The sequence below is a fragment of the Petaurus breviceps genome, unplaced genomic scaffold, assembly GCF_028583685.1.
Source record: "Petaurus breviceps papuanus isolate PSGF00001 unplaced genomic scaffold, PetGlider_PUasm1.0 185, whole genome shotgun sequence".
NCBI classification, from domain to species: domain Eukaryota; kingdom Metazoa; phylum Chordata; class Mammalia; order Diprotodontia; family Petauridae; genus Petaurus; species Petaurus breviceps.
In genome coordinates, this window is record NW_027185797.1 from 962209 (window position 1) to 982114 (window position 19906).

General features: G+C 39.3%; 1 protein-coding gene and 1 non-coding gene across 2 annotated transcripts in view; one reads left to right on the plus strand and one right to left on the minus strand.

Annotated features, from left to right (window-relative positions):
• CCK (cholecystokinin) overlaps nt 1-18830 on the plus strand; it is a 282043-nt gene extending 263213 nt beyond the window's left edge. Inside the window, exons 2-4 of the mRNA XM_069088308.1 lie at nt 4225-4294; nt 6283-6540; nt 18067-18830. Of these exons, the coding sequence (XP_068944409.1) occupies nt 6285-6540; nt 18067-18200 (390 nt within the window). The 5' untranslated portion in view covers nt 4225-4294; nt 6283-6284 and the 3' untranslated portion in view covers nt 18201-18830. The remainder of the gene's footprint in view (nt 1-4224; nt 4295-6282; nt 6541-18066) is intronic.
• On the minus strand, nt 15501-15631 carry LOC138162005 (U6atac minor spliceosomal RNA). The gene has a single exon (XR_011168515.1). It is a non-coding gene; the product is annotated as a U6atac minor spliceosomal RNA (small nuclear RNA).
• Nucleotides 18831-19906: the final 1076 nt, after the last annotated feature.

The window sequence follows — 19906 nt, forward strand, 5'->3', positions numbered from 1 at the left end:
AAGAAAGAAAGAAAGAAAGAAAGAAAGAAAGAATTACTGAAGGGCTTTCTTAGCCGAGATTTGCCGCCCCTGGTGAATTGGGGAGGAAAGAGAAGAAAAAGCGAGCTAAACTGCTTAGGCTGGGAAAGAAGAGGGGCGCGCGACAGCCTCTCCATGGAGCATAGAGCTGAGCAGAGGGGAACGCGCGAGACCCAGAGAAAGAGAAGGGTCTCTTGCACCGGGCGCAAAGGTGGGGAGCAAAGGAGCAGGGAACAGGGAGGTCGAAGAAGGAGAGTGGAGGGGGGAGCAACCCAGAAGGCGCAGGGGAGCGCAGTGACAAGCAGATGCAGAGCGCACACAGAGCCTTATGCCGAGAGGACTGTCTGGCAGGTTGAGGGAGCTAGGCAGAGGAGAGCTTCTCCACAGCAGCAGCCTTGCCGAGGCATGTTACTTTCCCCTCTCAACTATTGGACCACAATGCTCGGGTGGACGTCCCCACTAACTCCTGCCCCGCCTCCGAGCCGGACAAACGGAGCGAGAGCTGTTCTCGTTGATTCAGGACTCCAGGTTCTCAGCCTGGGTTCAGGAGAGGGAATGAAGGTTCGGGGCGCTGCTGCTACCCCTGGTGTGTTGATCCCGCGTCTTTCCACTGGCCCACTTTCTCTACCAGCTGTGGCCAGCTGTACCTCTGCTTTATCAGAGGCTCGTGGCTTCAGCGTTGGGGTAAGGGATGAGTATTGGTGAAAGTGGGGAGCTGGGGTCATTGTTTTTTTCTCAATCTCCCAGGGTTCAGGGCAGAAATCACAGACTTCTGGAGGAGGGGGAGGAGGAAGGATCTTTAGGTATGTTGTGGATTTCAAATGCCGCAAGTCTTAGGGTTTGGAGCTGAAGGGGACCTTAGAGAGGGCGTGTCCCCAGGGAACAGGGTCGGGAAGGAGATCTAGAGTCAGCAAATGGAGTTAGAAGTGCAGAAGGCCGAGACAAAGGATTATAGGAATCTTGCTTCAGAATCGGAAGGAACCTGAGATCATGTAGGCCGACTGGTCTTTTTACAAATGTAGAAACTGAGGCCCAGGGAAGAGAAATAATGGCTTAACTAAGGCCACACTGGGAGTAAGGAATAGCTGTCCAAATTCGTGCCCACTTCTCTGGCACAAATTTCAGTACATTTTCCATTGCAGGAGGGTAGAAAGAAGCTTTCAAGACCCAAGGCCGGATTGAAATGGATGTGAATGCCTCACCCTCGAACCACCCTGCCTGCCCTGACCTGTGACTCACCCTTGTCCCAGATGAAAAATTGACCTTCTCAGCTGAAACATATACAGAGAAAATCGGGTTCGAGAAATAAAAGCAATTGCCCAGTCCAAATGATTGGTTGGGAGACTGGCTAAATTTAGGAATGGGATTGTGTTTTGCAAAACTGGAAATAGGTCCTGAGGAAGGCAGAGAGTTAGACCAAAATCATCTTCGAGCCTGCCCTTCCTCCTCTGCCCAGATACATAGAGTAAATGGGTACACCCCCTCAAGGAGCCGAATCTCCACCCTGATCTTAGCTATCATATCTGGCACCTTGTATGTGGGAAGGGAGGTTGAGGTAGCCCTATGAGACCCTGCTTCCTGTACCTAATTCAAGAAATCATACCTCCAGCCTAGTACAAGACTTTATTGACTGAATTTCAGCAGCCTCGGTGAGATCCTCCTCCATAATATTTATATCACTCTATGGAGATATGTTCCAGGCTCAGCCCTTCTTCCCACAGGCCTTTTAATAGAGTGGTAGAGAACCCAAGTATGACTCAGGAACGTCTTATGTTGGGAAGTGAAATCAGTCTGACAAGGGAGAAGAGATCCCATGGTCTAGACAAATTAGGGATTGCTAAACTGACTGGGCAGATGTGGGAGAAAAGTTAGTTTCCAAATGAAGAAGGAAAATACCCTCTACACAGGGCCCGAGAGCAACCCAAGATGGAGGCTAGAAGCTGGAACATTGGCCAAGGGTACCAAGCTTGGGATAACTGAAGTATGGACTTGGAGCTAGACAGGACCTCATCATCTATATAGTTCAACTTCCCTCCTTTTGCAAATGAGGAAACTGAGGCCCAGAGAAATTAAGAAATTTGCCCAGTCACAAGGGTAAGAGTCAAAGTCAGGAATCAAACAGGAATTCACTGTCTCTAAACCAGTACTCATAGGATGATCTCTCTGAGGTACAAGAATAAATTGAAAAAATATATATATTTATTGTCCTTACTATGGGTCATAGATTTAGAGTTTGAATGGGCCTCGGAAGCTCTCATCTAACTCCTTTGTCTTTCAGTTGAGGAAACTGTAGTGTAAGAGAGGGTTAAATGACTTGCCAACACAAGTTTTTGTTCTCCAGTCATTTTTTCAGTTGTGTCTGACTCTTTGTGACCCCTATTTGCAGTTTTCTTGGTAAAGATACTGGAGTGGTTTGTAATTTCCTTCTCCAGCTTATTTTACAGATGAGGAAACTGAGGCAAACAGGGTTAAGTGACTTGCCTAAGGTCACCTTGGTAGTAAATGTCTGAGGTTGAATTTGAACTCAAGATGGGTGTTCCTGATTCCAGGCACGATGCTCTATAAACAATGGTGCCACCTAGCTGTCCTCTTGACAAAAGCATGATTTGACACCCAGACCTCTTATTTCAAATCCAGGTCTACGCTCCTACCACTGTACTTAACATCCATACTGGGTGCCTGCCTAATGTTGCCCAAATAAAGTGTTAATACTCACATGTATTCTTAGGGACTCTATGTATCTGTGGACAAATGGCACCCCTAGTGTAAGGCTGTAAGAGGGCAAGTATTTTAAGTGTCAAGCCTGGTACCCTCTACACACACAGTAGGCACTTAAAAATGATTTAATTACCAAGCTGAAGATAAGTGTTTTATCTAGGAACACATCACTTCCCTCCCTCCTGGAGAATATCAGTTCTTTGAGGGCAGGGACTGGTTGGGTTTTGTCTGTAGGTCTCCAATACCTCTTAGGGTGTAAGTGGCACATAATAAGCAAACATTTAATAAATGCCTGAAATACATGAAAGAATGAATGAAAGTGTACCTACATAGGCTAAGTGAACATAAGGCTCTAAATTCCTGCTACCATAAAGATGGTGACTTGGAGACCGAAAAAACAGCCTTTTTTCTCCTTTATCCTAAATTCTCTGAGGGAAGAAAAAAGTAAGTATTATTGACCCCATTTTATAGATGATGAAAATGAAAGACAGGGTAGATAGTTGTGTACAGAACACTTTTTAGTGAATCTGGTAGGCATTGGAAGATTCCTTGTCCTACAGAATATCTCTTCAATTCTCCTAGACAACTACTAGAGGGCTGGATATTAAATGGGATAGAGCATTAGCAATGGACTCAGGAAGACCTCAGTTCTAGTCTCCACTCAGATATTAGCTATGCGTGATCCTGGCCAAATCATCTTAGTTTACTCATGTGTAAAATGGAGATGATACTAGCACCTACCTCCCAGGGTTGTTGTGAGTTAGGCAGCTAATATAGGTAAAATGATTTACAAATCTCAAAGCACTGTGTATGTGCAAGCCATTCTTATTACCTGGTTCTCGAATCTCCACCTTTATGAAGAAGGAATTTAGGACAAGGTCTTCACTCTCTGAGACCATCTAGATACCCAGGGGTGTCAAGGTCACCCATAACTGGGACTGAATCCTAGCAAGACTCAAGGAACTTGACTAGTAGGCTAAGACCCATGCCCTTAAGATTTGAAAGCAAACTCAGCAAGTGATCCTGAGACTGGAACACCCAACTTTCTGAAACTCATGCCCCATGTTTCCCAAAGATTCACTTGTATCCCTAACAGACTCATTACTGAAAATGCCTGCAGCCCTTATTTATTCACAACAAAACACCTCTAAAACTTATTCACTGAAATCCAACTGGCATTTATGGTCTTGGTAGAGAAAGAGAGATGGGGAGGAAGGCAAAGGGCAGAGTCAGAAACAAGAAGACAGAAAGGAAACAAAAGACAGGGAATAAATTCTGGCAATAGAGGAGTTAACCAGTTCTTAAAAGGGGTATGTACGTATATATCGTGGCCATTTTCCTCTGGGAGTTAAATTATTTTGTTCTGACCCTTTTGCATCTATCTGAGCACATGTTGATCCCCTATCTGCGTCAGCACTGTGTCAATAGATGACTCTACTACCGGCAGCAGGCTGGACTATTTAAGAGACAGCTTTTCCAAACCACCATAAGTTGTCTAACCTGGACACTCATCACATCTCTCTGGCTCAAAATAAGAAGCTGCTGTCATATTTTAAAGGTAGGAAATTCCAAATAAGCTCATTGTTATGAGAGGGATCAAACTGTCATTTACTACTGTAGGACTGCCTGTTAGCATGTATTTCTGGTGATCTATTTTCCGGGTCTCTTGTGGTTTTTAATTATTCTTTATAACTGCATTTTAACTATTCCTTCTTTCAGACTTAGTCAAAATGAGAAATTATGACATTATTTTAAATAGTATTTTTAATGACAATGGTTAGTAAGCTGTTAGTGGGGTCAAATTAATTTGTGTTTTTGAAGAAAAAAAGTTTAGTCTTCAAGATATTAGCATCCTCTTCCCTCATAGGTATAATCAAATACTGTAAAAGCTGCCTTTCAAAATGGGACTCAAATCATTTGGAGAAATATAATGCCAGGTTGGGAAGGCTTTTAAAGTCTTTCCAAATAAAAATGCTGAAAGATCATATGGTTTAAAGTAACTATGGAAATACTATTAAGCGCTCCAAAGCTAAGAAAGTGAAAATTGCCTGTTTGCCCAGGAAACCAGTGTAAACCATTAATGTCTTCTCATACGTATTCTGATCTCTATTGAGACCTTCTAAATCTTTCATATTTCTAATGAAGATGCATGTGATCTTTATTATGATTTAATGCTAAACCATGTGTATTGCTTGTTAAAAAAAACTGTTGTAAATGGGATTTTTTGTGGTTCTTGGCTGCTTTTTTAAAATAGATATTTCCTCCCAATGCAATCCAATGTAATGGTTTTTAACTAAAGGGGAAATAAGCTATTTGTTTGAATCTCATCCAATGAATAGAATCTTCTTTTTAAAAAGAATTCTCCTTCCTTTCATCAACGGTTCTGCTGTCCTGTCTTTGCCTCTCCCCCACTATGAAGCTGGTCGAATACATCCAAACTAATTAACAATGTTCCATTCAAACTAAATATTTCCTCCTAAAGACAGAAAAAGATAGAAGCTCTTCTTGGGGGGGGAAGGTGTTGGAGAAGGTGGATACCCCTTACCTTTTCATAAAGTGTACTTTGTCAAAAAGTCAGGAGTAAGAAAGTTAGGGAGTATAGATGAAAGAATGTTGGACTTCTGAGTTGTCAAATCATAGGCTTATAAAATCACAGATCTAACTGAAATTCTATTGAAATGGAACTCATAAATTAACTAATTCAACCTCCTTATTTTATAGAGGAGGAATTGGAGACCCAAGGAAGTCACATCGCTTGCCCCAGGTCAGAAAGGTAGCTCAGCAGTACTGCTAGAATCTAAACTCTTGTCCTCTGCTTCTGAGGCTTTATTCCTGGCTTCAACCATTTTCTAGCTGTATAACATTTGACAAGAAACTGAACCTTTCTGGACCTCAATTTCTTCATCTAGGAAATGGGGATTTGGTCTAGATCAGGTTTCTTATTCTGAGGTTCATAGATCCCCAAAGGGTCCATGAATTTGGATGAGGGAAAAATCCCACATCTTTATTTTCACTAACCTCTAACTGAAGTTTAGTGTTTCCTTCAGCTACAAATTTTTTAAAATCCGTATTAGTTTGAGAAGGGACCCCGAAATTAGGTTTCGCTAGAGTGACAAAGGGATCCATGACACACAAAAAGCTTAAGAACCCCTGTGCTACATACTTTAATCTGCCTTCTTGCATTCCCTCAAGACATATATTTCACTGGAGAAAGAACAAAGCAAAAAAGGCAAGATGAGCTGATTTATCTCTGAGATTCCTTCCACTTGGAAAATCCTACAATTCCATTAAAGGATCAGTAGACTCAATCAAAGAGCAATAAAAAGACACTTTTACAGGTAAAGGGTCTGTCTCATAGCATCCCATGAAAATGTCCTTTGTATGCTATTTGTACTTTTCCCCAAGCTCCTCTAGAGTGTAACCAGGCACCACCTTATCTCTTACCTGGGATAGCCTCCCACCAGTCTTCCTCTGATTTCTACTGTTTATCCAGCTTAGCATCTTCTCTCCCCTGACTGCCTCTGACTTCCTTCCCTCCTCCTGCAGCTATGTACAGTAGCCTCAGCATCTGTGTGCTCCTCGCTGTCCTCTCAGCAAGCTCCTTGGGACAACAGCCAAGAGAGTCCAGCCATGCTAACCCAGGGGTTTCTGAGCTGGAGCAGAGCCTGGTAGCTCAGCACCGGCATGTCCGGGCTCCTGCCTCCCCCAGTCAACTGAAGCCTCTGCAGAGAGCTGATGGAAATTCGGACCCCAGGAGCAACTTCGGGGCTTTGCTGGCCAGGTACATCCAGCAAGCCAGGAAAGGTAACAGAATCCTTTACTCTCTCCTCCCTCATCTCTTGCAAATATTTCTACAAGCCTTTTTGGGTTTTGGGTTTTTTTTTTTTTTTTGCAATGTTTAGTAGAAAACCTCAGAAGTAAACACATTTATAGGAGTTCTTTTTTTTCCTTTTCCTCAACACATATTTTGCAAACAACAACAAAACCTATAACCATTAATAGCATTCTAAGTGCTGAAATAATAATGATAATGGCAGTTGATGTTTATGTAGTACATTATTTAAGTTTTCACAAAATCATATGTTCCATAACTTAAAGCTAGAAGACATTGTCAAGGTTTGCAAGGTGAGCCCAGTGAGTTAAGTCCTATTTGTTATTCCCATATTACAGATGAAAAAATTGAGGCTGAGTGCTGCAAAGATTTTGGTATTTAGTATTTAACCTGGGGTGCATGGATACCTTGCGGGTTTGTGGACAGATTTCAAGGGGGTCTGTGAACTTGGATGAGAGAAAAAAATTTCACCTGAATTTTCATTTTCATGGTTTCCTTTTTATTTTATGAGTTTAAACATATTATTTACTTCAGAGACTGCCAAAGCCATCTGTGATAGGAAAAAAAAAGGTTAAGAAAACCCCTCTTCTAATTGGTTTCATCTTACTTGCCTTCTCAATGGGTAGAGAAGGGGTGAAAGGGAGGGAAAGAATTTGGAATTCAAGTTTTTTTAAAGAATGTTAAAAATAGAGGTGGTTAGGTGGTGGTTAATGGTCATTTAACCCTAATTGCCTTCCAAAAAGCAAAAAATAAAAATAATAATGTTAAAAATAAATGAATGAATGAATAAAAGGGGAGAAAGGAAATCTAAAATAAGTATCTTTTTTTTGGCAGAGGATGGTTGGGGTTAAGTGACTTGCCCAAGGTCACATGGCTAGTTTTGTGTTAAATGTCTGAGGCTGGATTTGAACTTAGGTCCTCCTGACTCCAGGGCCAGTGCTCTATTCACTGCGGCACCTAGCCACCCCCAAATAAATAACTTTTTTAAACCTTGTTCTGTATTATGATCAGTGGTTAATTAGAAGGCCAGATTATGAAAAGAAGAACCACCAGTAATTCAGTTTCTCATACTGACATTGTTTATTGATTGAGGCTTCCAATCTTTCTCTGAAGATGTTAATATTTCCTCAATAAATGTTTTCAAACCAACACTGAATTAATTCATTCAGATAATTAAAATAGGACAAAGACATGAAAAAGCTCCTAACTCTCATTTTTTAACCAAATATCTAGGATCAGTGTGGTCCAGTGGAAGGGTTGCTAAAACTGGAGTTCCTAGTTTGAATGCTGGGCTTATCTTTTAATGCCTATGTAAGAAGCCACTTTGTCTCCCCTAAACTTCTGACTCCTTGTCTATAAAGTGAAGGGATTAATCTAAATGGCCTCCAAGGTCCCTTCCAGCACTAAACCTATAATCATAATATCCTTATGTATTTTGATTTAAAATCATTGAGCAAGATGTGAACTATGATAAGCTCACAAGATTTGACAGAAAAAAATGACCCTTAAAACATTAAAATATTCTGTCAGATTTCATCAAAGCAAGGATTAAAAGGAGTGAACACTTCATGTTAAATGAATGCTTCTCTGCCAAGGTGAGAAGGATCGTCTGTGGGTGAGAGAGATATTTGGGTTTCTTTGAATAATAAATATTTAAAGAATATCACCATCGTGAAATGATCTGATGATTTATTTCTTACTGTTGAATAGAGATTGTTCCCCAATTCCCTAAGAAATAAATAAATTATCATCTTTCCAGCACCTGATGTTATTCCCTGGGAATAAATTAGGTTCAAGGAAAGAGTCATGAACTGGGATCCAGGACTCCTAGACTTCAACGCCATCTCTGTCCTCACATAGCTCAATGTGGAAAGAGCAAAGGAGCTAGAGGTTCTAGCTCTTATGACCTTTGTGACTTTGGTCAAGTTAGTCTCCCAACTTTTATGGTTCTCAACTCAATAAGCATTTATTAAGATGGTATTACATTTTAAAATTGAGCCAATGTGCAGCCCACAGGGATCCTTATGTAATGACTTCCATTTTTATTTGGGTTTGACACCACTGTTAGGGAATTCCTGAATGAAGAAGCTCCCTCTGCCAATGCAGGTTGGCACCATTGAGTTATAATTGAGAACCAGAAGGTTAACTGATTTGCCCAGGGCCACAAAGTCAATATGTATCAGAGACAAAATTTGAACCCATATTTTCTTGGTTTCTACAGAGGTTTTCTATCCACTTCATCAATGCTGCCCCAAGTCAACAGTTTTAATAATTGCTTCAAGTGGGACTACTTATATGTGATTTTCCTTCTACACATACATACTTTCTATGTCATGAACTAAGTTTGAGACTGTATTCATAGGATCATGGCATATAAAGTCAAAATTGATAATAAAAGTTATCTAAGTCCAACACTCGACTTACAGGCAAGGAAATTAAGGCAGAGAAATGTGAAGTGATTAATTCAGCATCTTATAGGTAGGAAGTAGAAAAACAATTATTCAAGCCTAGGACCTCTTCACTGGGACAAATGGGGAAGATGCAACTGCACCATGCTTCCTCTGATAAAGATCTGGAGGTTTTAGCAGACCATAACCTCAATACAAGTCATGGAAGTAAAAGAAAAAAAAAATATATATATATATATAAAATGCAATCTTGGGCAAAATTCAGAAGGGCATAAGAATAAGGTGGTGATCTGCTTGCCAAATCTGCCCTGATCAGGCCATATCTGGTGTATTGTGTTCAGTTTGGGGCATAGCATTTTAAGAAGGACTTTTGATAACCAAGGAAAAATCCAAAGGGGAGTACAGATGTTTAAAAAAAAAAGTCCTTGAGATCATGCCACAAAAATTAATTGGAGGAACTGGGAATCTTTAACCTGGAGAAGGAAAGACTTAGGGAATATGTGATATACTTAAGTATTTTATTAAGTATTTCAATATTTTAAAGTATTTAAGTATTAAGGGCTGTCCTGTGAAAGAGGTGTGAGACATACTTTTCTTGGCCCTAGTGGGTGGCATTGAGAACCATTGATGAAAGTTGTAAAGGCAAATTTAGGATGAATATAAGAAAAAATAAAATCCCAACAATGAAAGCTATTAAAAAGTAGAATGGGCTACCTCTGGAAGTCACAACTTCCTCCTCATTGAAGGTCTTCAAGTCAAGGTCAGATGGCCACTTTTTGGGTCCGTTACAGAAGGTTCTTGTTCAGGAATAGGGAGAACTAGCAAATTTCCAAGGTCCCTTCAAGCTCTGATTCTGTGATTCAGAATCCAGTGAGGAATCTCTACTTATATTACAGCCACATCTCCATCATACAACCCCAGTAGACAAAAAAAAACAGAGGATTTGTTCTTCCTGGAATTTTCTTAATATTTCCCATTAATTGCAATCCTTTTAGCCAACTATGAGACAGAAGGTGAAGCTAGGTTGCCTCTTTTAGTGGATTTTCTTCCTCTTTCAGGAAATTGATAAGAGTGGCATGTTGATTTTCCCTCCCTGCTTAGTCATTTGGAAGTTAGAAATGCTATGGCATAGGTTGCATCAACTCTTTAATGATTTTCTAGGCTCTTGGTTAATTAGCTGTAACAAGATGCTTGAAATGCTTCCTAGCTGTGTGACTTTGGGCAAGCAATTCTGGTTCTCAGTTTCCCCATCTGTGAGACGAGGGGGAGGGACTAGAGGCTCCTCCCAGATGGAAATCTGTTCTTTTCTTAATCCTTTTCCCTAATGTTAAGATTCATTCACAACCTCTTGACTCAAGGCTAGGAGCTCTTCTTTGCAAATCCTTGATCTCTTTTGCTATATGGATAAGATCATTTTGCAAAACCAAATAAAATGTAGAACCCCTTTGTAATACATGCTGCCCATATTATAAGGGTGTCATTCAATAACAAAATTAGGCTCTCCTTCAAAATTAATATAAAATGTCAACACGGAACTCTCGCTCAGTTCATTTGAATATTTTGTATCTCCTGATATGGTTTGCATTTCAGATTTCTAAGTTGCATGTAAAGTGAAATATGAGTTTGCAATTAAGCAAAGTATGTCACTGCAGGTTATCAAACATCTCTCAGATAAAGGGACTAGAAAGTATTCTGTCTCCCATCTGTTCGTGCTTGGTCTGTGTTGTAAAGTCTGCCCCTTTGGGAACTCCTCCATGACCCTTCCCACCAGGACCATGGCAATATCAAAATTCCCATGCTGGCTTCTTGGCCCTGCCCCAAAATCACTGAGCCCATGTTCCTATTACAAGGTATTTTCTTTGCTTGAATCAACAGCAATGTCACTGGGGATGTTTTGATTTGCCATCCCTATATGGAGGGGCATTTATCCTAACTATAAATATCATATTTGCAAAGCAAATCTCAAGCTTATATATGTTACAGCTAAATTCTGAAAATTGGCTAATATTGACAGGGAGCTGCATAATTATAGATTCTTACTGAGTTGACCATCTGTTCCCAACACAGTGTTTTATTTATGGAACAATAAACATTATGATCTGCTAGCATAGCTAAGAGAAGTAGCAATGGAGTATCTGATAAAAGGTTGACCTTAGGTCCAGAAGTCCTTGATTCAAGTCCTACTTCTGAAATGTGTAACCATGGACAAGCTGCTTAAATTTTCAGCGCCCCCCCCACTACCTCCAGCCTATAAATTAAAGATTGCATTGCTGATCTGCATACTGGATGGCACTTACACATTGGCACATTCATTTCATTTGTTTTCAGTCATGTCCAACTCTTCATCATGCTTTTTGGGAGTTTTCTTGGCATTTCTTCTCCAGCTCATTTTGCAAATGAGGAAACTGAGGCAAACAGGGTGAAGTGACTTGCCCAGGGTCACACAGCTAGTAAGTGTCTGAGGCTGTATTTAAACTCAGAAAGAGGAGTTTCCTGATTCCTGGTCAAGTGTTCTATCCACAATGGCGCCACCTAGCTGCCCTTGGCACATAGTAAGCTCTTAGTAAATATTTGTGGAAGTGACTTAGATTGAGCTTCTTAAGGGCAGGAACTCTCTTTTGCCTTTCTTTTGTCTCCTCAGCATTTAGCACAATGCCTGACATATAGCAGGCACTTAGTAAAGACTTATTCATTGACCTTCTCCCACAGATGAAACCATATACAAACAACAGAAAAAAAAACCTAAAACACTTAAATGTGATGAACTGTGCTTGAATTTACTCTTTTTTTTTTTAAACAAGGTTAATTGGGAAGGGATTTGCTTGTTGACAGGTAGTAACAGTAGAAAGATTATACATTTATCACTCCCCAAAATTAATAGCTTCCCATTTGCATCACAAAAGCTATTAGGCTGATTTATTCAGCTTGCATCCATTAATGTTGACCAATAGAAGGAATTATATCCATAGCAGTCAAAATTACTTTGATTGGAATATGGAAATCTTCAAAAACAAAATTATATCTTTCACCCTTTGGAGAAATAATTACTATATGAATGTAAGGAAATGCAACTTGCTTTCTTCTGATCAGCACCCTCTGTGTGTTCTTTACCAAAATTTAGAGAAATAATGCAATAAAATCAGGGGAATTTTGATAAAACACAAAGTAACCCCATGACACAATGGATAGAGCCACTGTTGAGTGAACATGGAGTCAGAAAGATCTGGGTTCACATCCTGAATTAGATACTGACTGTGTGACCCTGAGCAAGTCAATTCCCTTCTGTCTGAGTTAGTTTCCCCATCTGTAAAATGGGGATTATAATAGCACCTACCTCCCAGGGCTGTTGTGAACAGTAAATAATTGAGATAATATATATAAAGTACTTTATTAAGCTTCAAGTGCTATATGAATGCAATTTATTATTCTTGTTATACACTTTTAATGTCCCAAGTACACCATTAAGAACTCTATAAGATCACAGACCTGTAGAGCCTCTTAGCAATCTGGGGGTGAAAAAGTTATAACCATCTCATTTACGGTGTTTTGGAGTAGATAGAGCCTGGGATTGGAATCAGAGGAGCTCAGGCATTCTCTCTAACACTTTACAAGCCATTTAAAAAAAAAATATCGGCTGTTTCCTCATCTGTAAGATGGGGCTAATAATGCTAAGAGGAAAGCATTTTTACCAAGCATCATATAAATGAGAGCTGTTGCATATTCTCTGGAGAAACCATATTTTCGTCTTCCCCTACAATCTTTTGAATTCTATATGGGAATCTCTCAGCTCCTGTGAGCCCTTAACTTTAAAAGATTTCTTTTTCTGCTTGCCAGTTTAGTTTTTACCATTTGGTGGAATGTAATGTCTAAAGTGAATTATTTAAAAAAAAAAGTACTACTTCCCTATCAACTTAACTGTGAATGTTATTAGCATTTCTGGGCTTTTCATCTTACATTATATTTTAAAAACTTACTTTCTTCAGAGAAGAATTGTACCCATTATGATGAGTTTTTTTTTATGGTGTTTATCCAGCTGAGGAGTTCAATTCCACTGGGAAGCAATCATTCCAATATCAGAATATTTAAAGTGCATTAGCTTAATCATTATGGCTTTTAGGATTAGCCAAGCATGTTTAGGAATTTTACAGGATAAAATTAAGAAATGCCTAATTACCAATCAACTCATAATGAACAGCCACTATCTATATGCTGGGCTTGCAGTACCTTCCTGAGGATGCTGGGAGTAGAAGGGAAGGAAACATTGGGAGCCACTGCTCCTGTCCTAGAGAAACAAGTGAACAAAGAAATGAAAACACTAATGGGACATCTTCACTTTATTTTGAGTCATGGACCCCTTTGGCAATCTAGTGAAGTCTGTGGTTCTCAGAATAATGTTTTTAAATGCATAAAAGAAAATACATAAGATTACAAGGTGAAAATATAATTAAATACAGTTATCAAAATATTTTAATAAATAGGTTCTGGAACTCCAGCTTACTAACCCCTGTACTACAAAAACACATAAAAGCAAAGGCATAAATGGCTTAACATATATATTAACAGATGAGAAAATTGAGGTAAACAGAGTTTAGTGACTTACCCTGGGTCACACAGCTAGTAAGTATCTGAGCCTGGATCTGAACTCATGAAGATGAGTTTTCTTGATTCCAGACCCTGTCTCTATCTACTGCACACTCTAGCTGCCCACTCTTAATAATAATATTGCCATGTAAGTACCATCTGTTAAATTAGAAATTCCTAGAACAGTTCCCAATACAAATTGCTGCTTAATTAGTGTAGCAACTACCCCCTTTTTGATTCACCCTCCCCCTCTCCCCTACTTGCAATGGATTGGATTGTACCCTACTAGAGAACCAAGGCTGTATTTTCAGTTGCCTATCTCCAACTACGACCTTGTACTTAAAAAACATTTAAGAAATCTTTGTTTAATTAATAGGGTTGGGTTTTTAAAAATCATGTTAAGGATGACTAAATGACAAGGAACCTATAAACTGGGATCTAGTATCAGAGGATATTTCAGTATAATGGGCTAAGTGAGGAAGAGAGTCTGAAAGCCCCAAATTAGACATTCTAATTTGTCCCTAAAGGCAAAAAAAAGTCTACTGGATTTTGAGAACTATGGGGTTTAACGGACTTCTAAGGGAGTAAAGGGATGCTTGCCTCTAGAAGGGGAGTAGATTGGAGAGGCTATATTCACTGAAACCAAAAGGAGACTGTTTTAAGTGTGCTGGATAAAGAATGTCAAAGCCCAAGAATTAACCAGAAAAATCCAGGGGGAAAAGAAACCTAAAAAATAGAAATGTCTATTTTGCCTCTTAAAAAATTTTTATTATGACTTTTGAAAACCCATTTTAAAAGCCAGAAAAATGTTATAGGTCCTCCTCCTAATACCACCTTACATTTTTATTTGATGTGATGGTCCAAGGAAATCTTATCAACATAGCCCATGGAGATTTAGGTGAACTTTGAACCTGAAGGACAGTGTCTGGAGGCCTTGGAATGATGGTGTGCTTTGCCCTGGGTTTGTATCCAAGGGATTACTTTCATAGCTCAACTGCTTCAATGAGGCAGTGATGACCATTCACCTAGACTGCCATGTTTGATTCCTAATAGATTCTAACAATCTTGCAATAGAAATCACTCTTGGGAGACCCAGCCTAGAGACATGGGTCTTGAATATCTTCTAGGCATTTTTCACTGGGTATAAGCATTGGTAACATCCACATTGTCACCTATCTCAGATTTTGGAAGTGCTGGGACCCACAAAAGTAACTTCATGGGCAAGAGTTGGCACATTTGTTTTACAGAGATACACATAGGCAGGTATAGAGATCTAGAGATATGTGTAAAGACTTCCTCCAGTTCTAAAAATTCAAAGCAGCCTTCTCGATGTTTCTTGCACACAACAAGCTATGTCCCATCTCTGTGCTTTTGCATAGGCTCTCTCTCATGTCACCCTCTCCTCAACTTCACTTCTTAGAATTCTTAGTTTCCTTCAAAGTTCATCCTAAGCACCACCTCTAATATGAATTCCTTCTTGATTCCCCCATGGCAGTATCTCTCCCCCATTACCTTTAATTTGGTACATTTATAAACATATGTAGTTTAAAATATCCTTATTTATGTATCGATGATGGCCTTGGTCCCCTTTGAGAATGAAGGATGAACAACAACCAACAAAGTCTCCCTTGTTAGAATGCAGATTCCTTGAGGGAAGGAACTATTTCATTTTGGTCTTTTATCTCAGCATCTTAGCACAATCTCTGGCACATGGTGGGTTATTACTAAATGCTTGTTGAATGATTGGTTGATTGGAAGTTGAGCCAAGGAACATGTCATCTTGCTAATGATTCTAATTGAGTGTTTTATTATGATGTATACATCGTTTTCCAAAACTCTAAGTACAATTTGAAGCTTGAATAGCTTAAATATTTCTGTGTCAAAAAGAGATTATAGTAGTTGGCACTGTAGGTATAGATAGGTATACATATTCCCACAGTTATGTATACTGATGGTTAGATGCTACAGAGTTAGATGCTACACTGCCATACCCATATATGTATTGTAAAGGCCACTAGGACCTCTTTGATCCTCATCAAGGGGAGTGCTATGCTTCTCTCCTTCGAATTTAGAGAATCCACCCCCCCCAAACGTTCACATATACTGTTCGTGTCAGACCTGTGGTAGAACATTCCAAGCTCATGTTGGTCTGATCAGCCACAGTCAGACACACTGAAACTTGACTCTAGCATAGTGATTTCATTTTGGTCCTCTTTAAGAACAAAGGATAACAATTAGCCAGTGTGTATCAATGACAACAACACATACTCATCCATGATAGATCCCCAGGATTCCAACCTGGCTTCTCAGACCCTATGAAAAAAAACAAGGAAAGGTAGACTTACATTCAAGCATTAAGGTGACTTTCGTGTTTCTCAATAAATTGCCTACTTCTCCAATCCAAGATTTCACTGCTAGTAATTGGCCCATAGACCTTATAGAAAGCTGTGGATTAGCTACAGCTAGATTAAGCAGTCCACAATGGCCCAATCAAGGGTGATAACTTTGCAGCTCCCTATTTGATTATTAGTTCCTGAATAATAAAGAATGTAGAAGTTTGCTATCTTAGGTAAGGAGGTAGAGAGTGGGAAGAACCTTTATTGTTGGATGTCTGACAACCAACGCTCTGAAAATCCACAACACATTTTTAAGTTTAATCTGCATTATTTAAATTTTCTCCACAACTTTCTTAAGACTTGACAACCAACAAAACAATAAATCAAGCCCTGATTTGTAGCATTTGCTCATTTCCAAGGTGTAATAATGGGATAATAATAACAATATTAAATTATAAATATTAATAAAGTTAAATTATATAATACAATTGTGATTTATTACATTTAATATTATATTTAAATTATACAAGATAAATACATATAATATAAATGATAAATATTAATTAAATATTAATAAATAATAATAATAAAAGGATTTGTTCTGTGAAGTTTGGATTCAGTCAAAGGGTTTAACTTGAGGCTCCAGTATGAGCTCCGAACTTGAGGACCTAGAGAGCTACACATGTGGCCTTGAGGTCTCAGGTTCCCCACCCTTGATGTAAATCCTCATACTGAAAATGTAACAGTTGGTTTTCCCTAGCTGGTTAGAGCTGGCTCCAGCACACCCCACTGGAAGCATAGAAAAGTTTCCCTCTAGATCAGGGGTTTTTAACCTAGAGTCATGGATTTTTTATTGTTTCTAGTGTTTTGATAACCATATTTCAATATAATTTTAATACTATGTAGTCTATTTTATGCATTTAAAGACCAGACACTGCCAAAAGAATCCATGACCCAGCAGAGGTTCAGAATCCCTGCTCTAGTACAACTGATGGGCATTTATGTAATTTAGAGGTAAAATCAGATCCTTTCCTTTTTTTTGGTGTTTTTTGTTTTGTTTGAGGGAGTAGTTTCTGTAATTGGAGGCTTGACACCTCATCAAGAGAATACAGTTGGTGTTTTGGTGCCATACAGAACTAACATACTGGGAAATGATCGTTCTGTGCCGTATGTGGTTTCTGAAATAGATCCAAGAAGATGTTGCAGTTCCTATAAATGGCGATCAAAAGAATTTCGTGTTTAGCAAACTTATGTTCCCTTTAGATAACTGATTAAAAAAAAAGACAAACTGTGACCTACAAAGAAAGAAATTAAGAAAGAAACAAAGAAAGAAAAACCCAGTATGGGATCTGTAACCATGGGGGATGATTAGGGCTTCCTCACAAAGTTAAAAGTTGTTGGAAACATTTGCAATTCTTTAGCAAATTAATTAGCAATGATTAGTTAAAATAAAAATCCACTAAATATCTTCCCTGGATCAGCAGCAACCTATGTTCTAGGGTCTTTGCCTTCTATCACTCCCAACCCCTACTCTCCTAAGAGAGTGTGTTTCATGCCATTTGCCCTTGGTACAAAGATTCTTATTAAAGACCAAGGCTTTCATCCCTGGGCTCATATTCTGAATCTGTTAGTGCATACCCACCCCAGCTTGTTACCAGTGGCTGGCCCGTAGAAAGTAGTGATTGGCTGTTGATTAGAAAGTTTAGAAGAAGGCTCACTAAGGTTGATGTTAGAGACCCAGATCCTCTCAGTCTCATTTCATGCATTTTCAAACTATTCTGGGTCTGCTGTGTATACACATGGGATACAAGGGGTTAATTCAGGAAAAGAGTCTAAGGGCATAGAAGATCTCATTCTAGATACCAACAACAATAACATACCTGGTGTTATTTAGTGTGGCTTCAGTGGGAGTGCATGTCTCAAGAGAAACTGCTGGGCACTAACTACAGGTCTTGAGTCCTACAAAGAAAATTTCAAAATTGCATTTTGCAGAATCAACAGGTTCTGTTGCTTCATGTATAACTTAAGTACTTAACGACAGGGACTGTCTCATTTTTTGTCTGTATTCCCATCACCTAGTACTGTGAATAGCACATAGTAGGTATTTAACAAAATGCCTGTTGATTGATGGATTTATTTGGTTTTGGTTCTTTCCCTCTCCTCACCTTATTAGGTTCTTCTGCTCGAATGCCAGTGATCAAAAACCTCCAGAGCATTGACCCCAACCACAGGATAAATGACAGAGATTACATGGGCTGGATGGATTTTGGGCGCCGCAGTGCAGAGGAGTATGAATATTCCTCCTGAAGAGGGTCAGAGCCCAACTGGAAACTAACCTCACCATTCTCCACAGAAAAATAATATTAACAAGACTAATCATTTGTCATCTCAACCAATTGATGTTTTAAATATGCATCATATATATTTAAGTATTTGATTTAAAAAAAACCTGCCTGTAAAACTGTATGATGTAATATACATATATACAGAATTTTCCAAAAGAGAGGAAAAACATTCATGTTTCCTTTCCCTATGATTTCTGGTCCTACAGAGTTGATATGATATTAAAATCTCATTCACTCCTCCTAGCCTGGTCTTGTTGGCTATTTGGCAATGAAATATAGGGGTGATTAATGTCCAAGCCTCAGAACCAGATTTTAAGGTCCTGTAAGATCATTCTGGTGATTGATCTCCAGAGGGTACTTGGGAGCCCAGCCCAAATCCAGGTTGAAATGGCTGCCCTTTACCATGGCTATGTTACCCTAGAATCAGGAATCCATAAGATTGAGCTCTACCTAGACTCGTATTCCCAGTCTACAGCTTTTGGCAACCCTGGCCCTTTCTGGTTCTCCTTTCCCCTTTCCTTTCCAATTGCAAGTTGACCCCTGACATCTGCTAAATGCTACAATTCATGGAATAAATAGAATGTTCTCTGGCTTCTGGTGAGTTATGCCTTTGTCTAATGAACTAGTCATTGGGAATAGCCATCTGTGGGAGATGTATGGTAACAAGCCAAAGAATGGATCATCTAAATTGTCCTTGAAGTAAAGTGCCCAGAATTTATTAAAACACCCACACATTATTTTTGTTCCTGGCTCACTTTTCTCTAAGAATTTCTTAGCTTGGATTATATAAGAAGTAACCCAAATAAAACTCTGGACCCACTGGCTCATGCCTGATTTACTGATAGTGGGGATGCGTTTTTCTATAAGGATAAAACTAAGTAACAGTCTCCCAGGATTCCAGGTTGGAACTTTTGGTTCTTCTAGAATCAGTCCTTCTCTTGAGTAACCACAGGAGAGTAACAATTTACACATAGCTCTCAATTGTCCTTTAAATATATTATTTTATTTGATCATCATAGCAATCCTGGGAACTAGGTGCTGTTCTTATCCCCACTTGACAGAAGAAGAAACTGAGGCAGGGAGAAGTTAAGTGACCTACCTGCCTAGGGTCTCGCAGCTAGTATCTGGGGCAGAAGCATTTTCTTCCACAATGAAGGCTAAAGAGGAAAAAGTGGCAATCTCACCCTTAGAAAAGTTGGAAGGAAGAGAGGCAGTAATCCAGGCCTTCCATTTTTCCTCTTTATTAAAGCTTCAGCTATCAGCAAAGCTGATTTTATAACATCCTATCTACTTTGGGAGATGTTTTATTATGATCATTTGCAATCTCTAGGGTTTGGGACTGAAGCTGTGATTTCACATGGTTAATAGAGAACTCCTGAGTGAGCAAACTGCCTCTGTTTTTGGAGGTGAGCACCTTCTCTGCAACTTAGATCTCAGAGTTGCTAGTACCCTGAGAAGGTCACCTAGTACCCTGCCCAGGGTCACACACCCAGTAGGTGTCTTAGGTGAGACTTGAATCTAAATCTTTCTGACTTCAAGGCTGACTTTCAATCTACTACATCAAATTGCCTCTATTGAAATTTTATCCAGTTTAATTCCTACAATTTTTTAATGTGTCTTAACATCAACATTGAATCCTTGGGTGATAGATCCCCATGTTTTATTTCG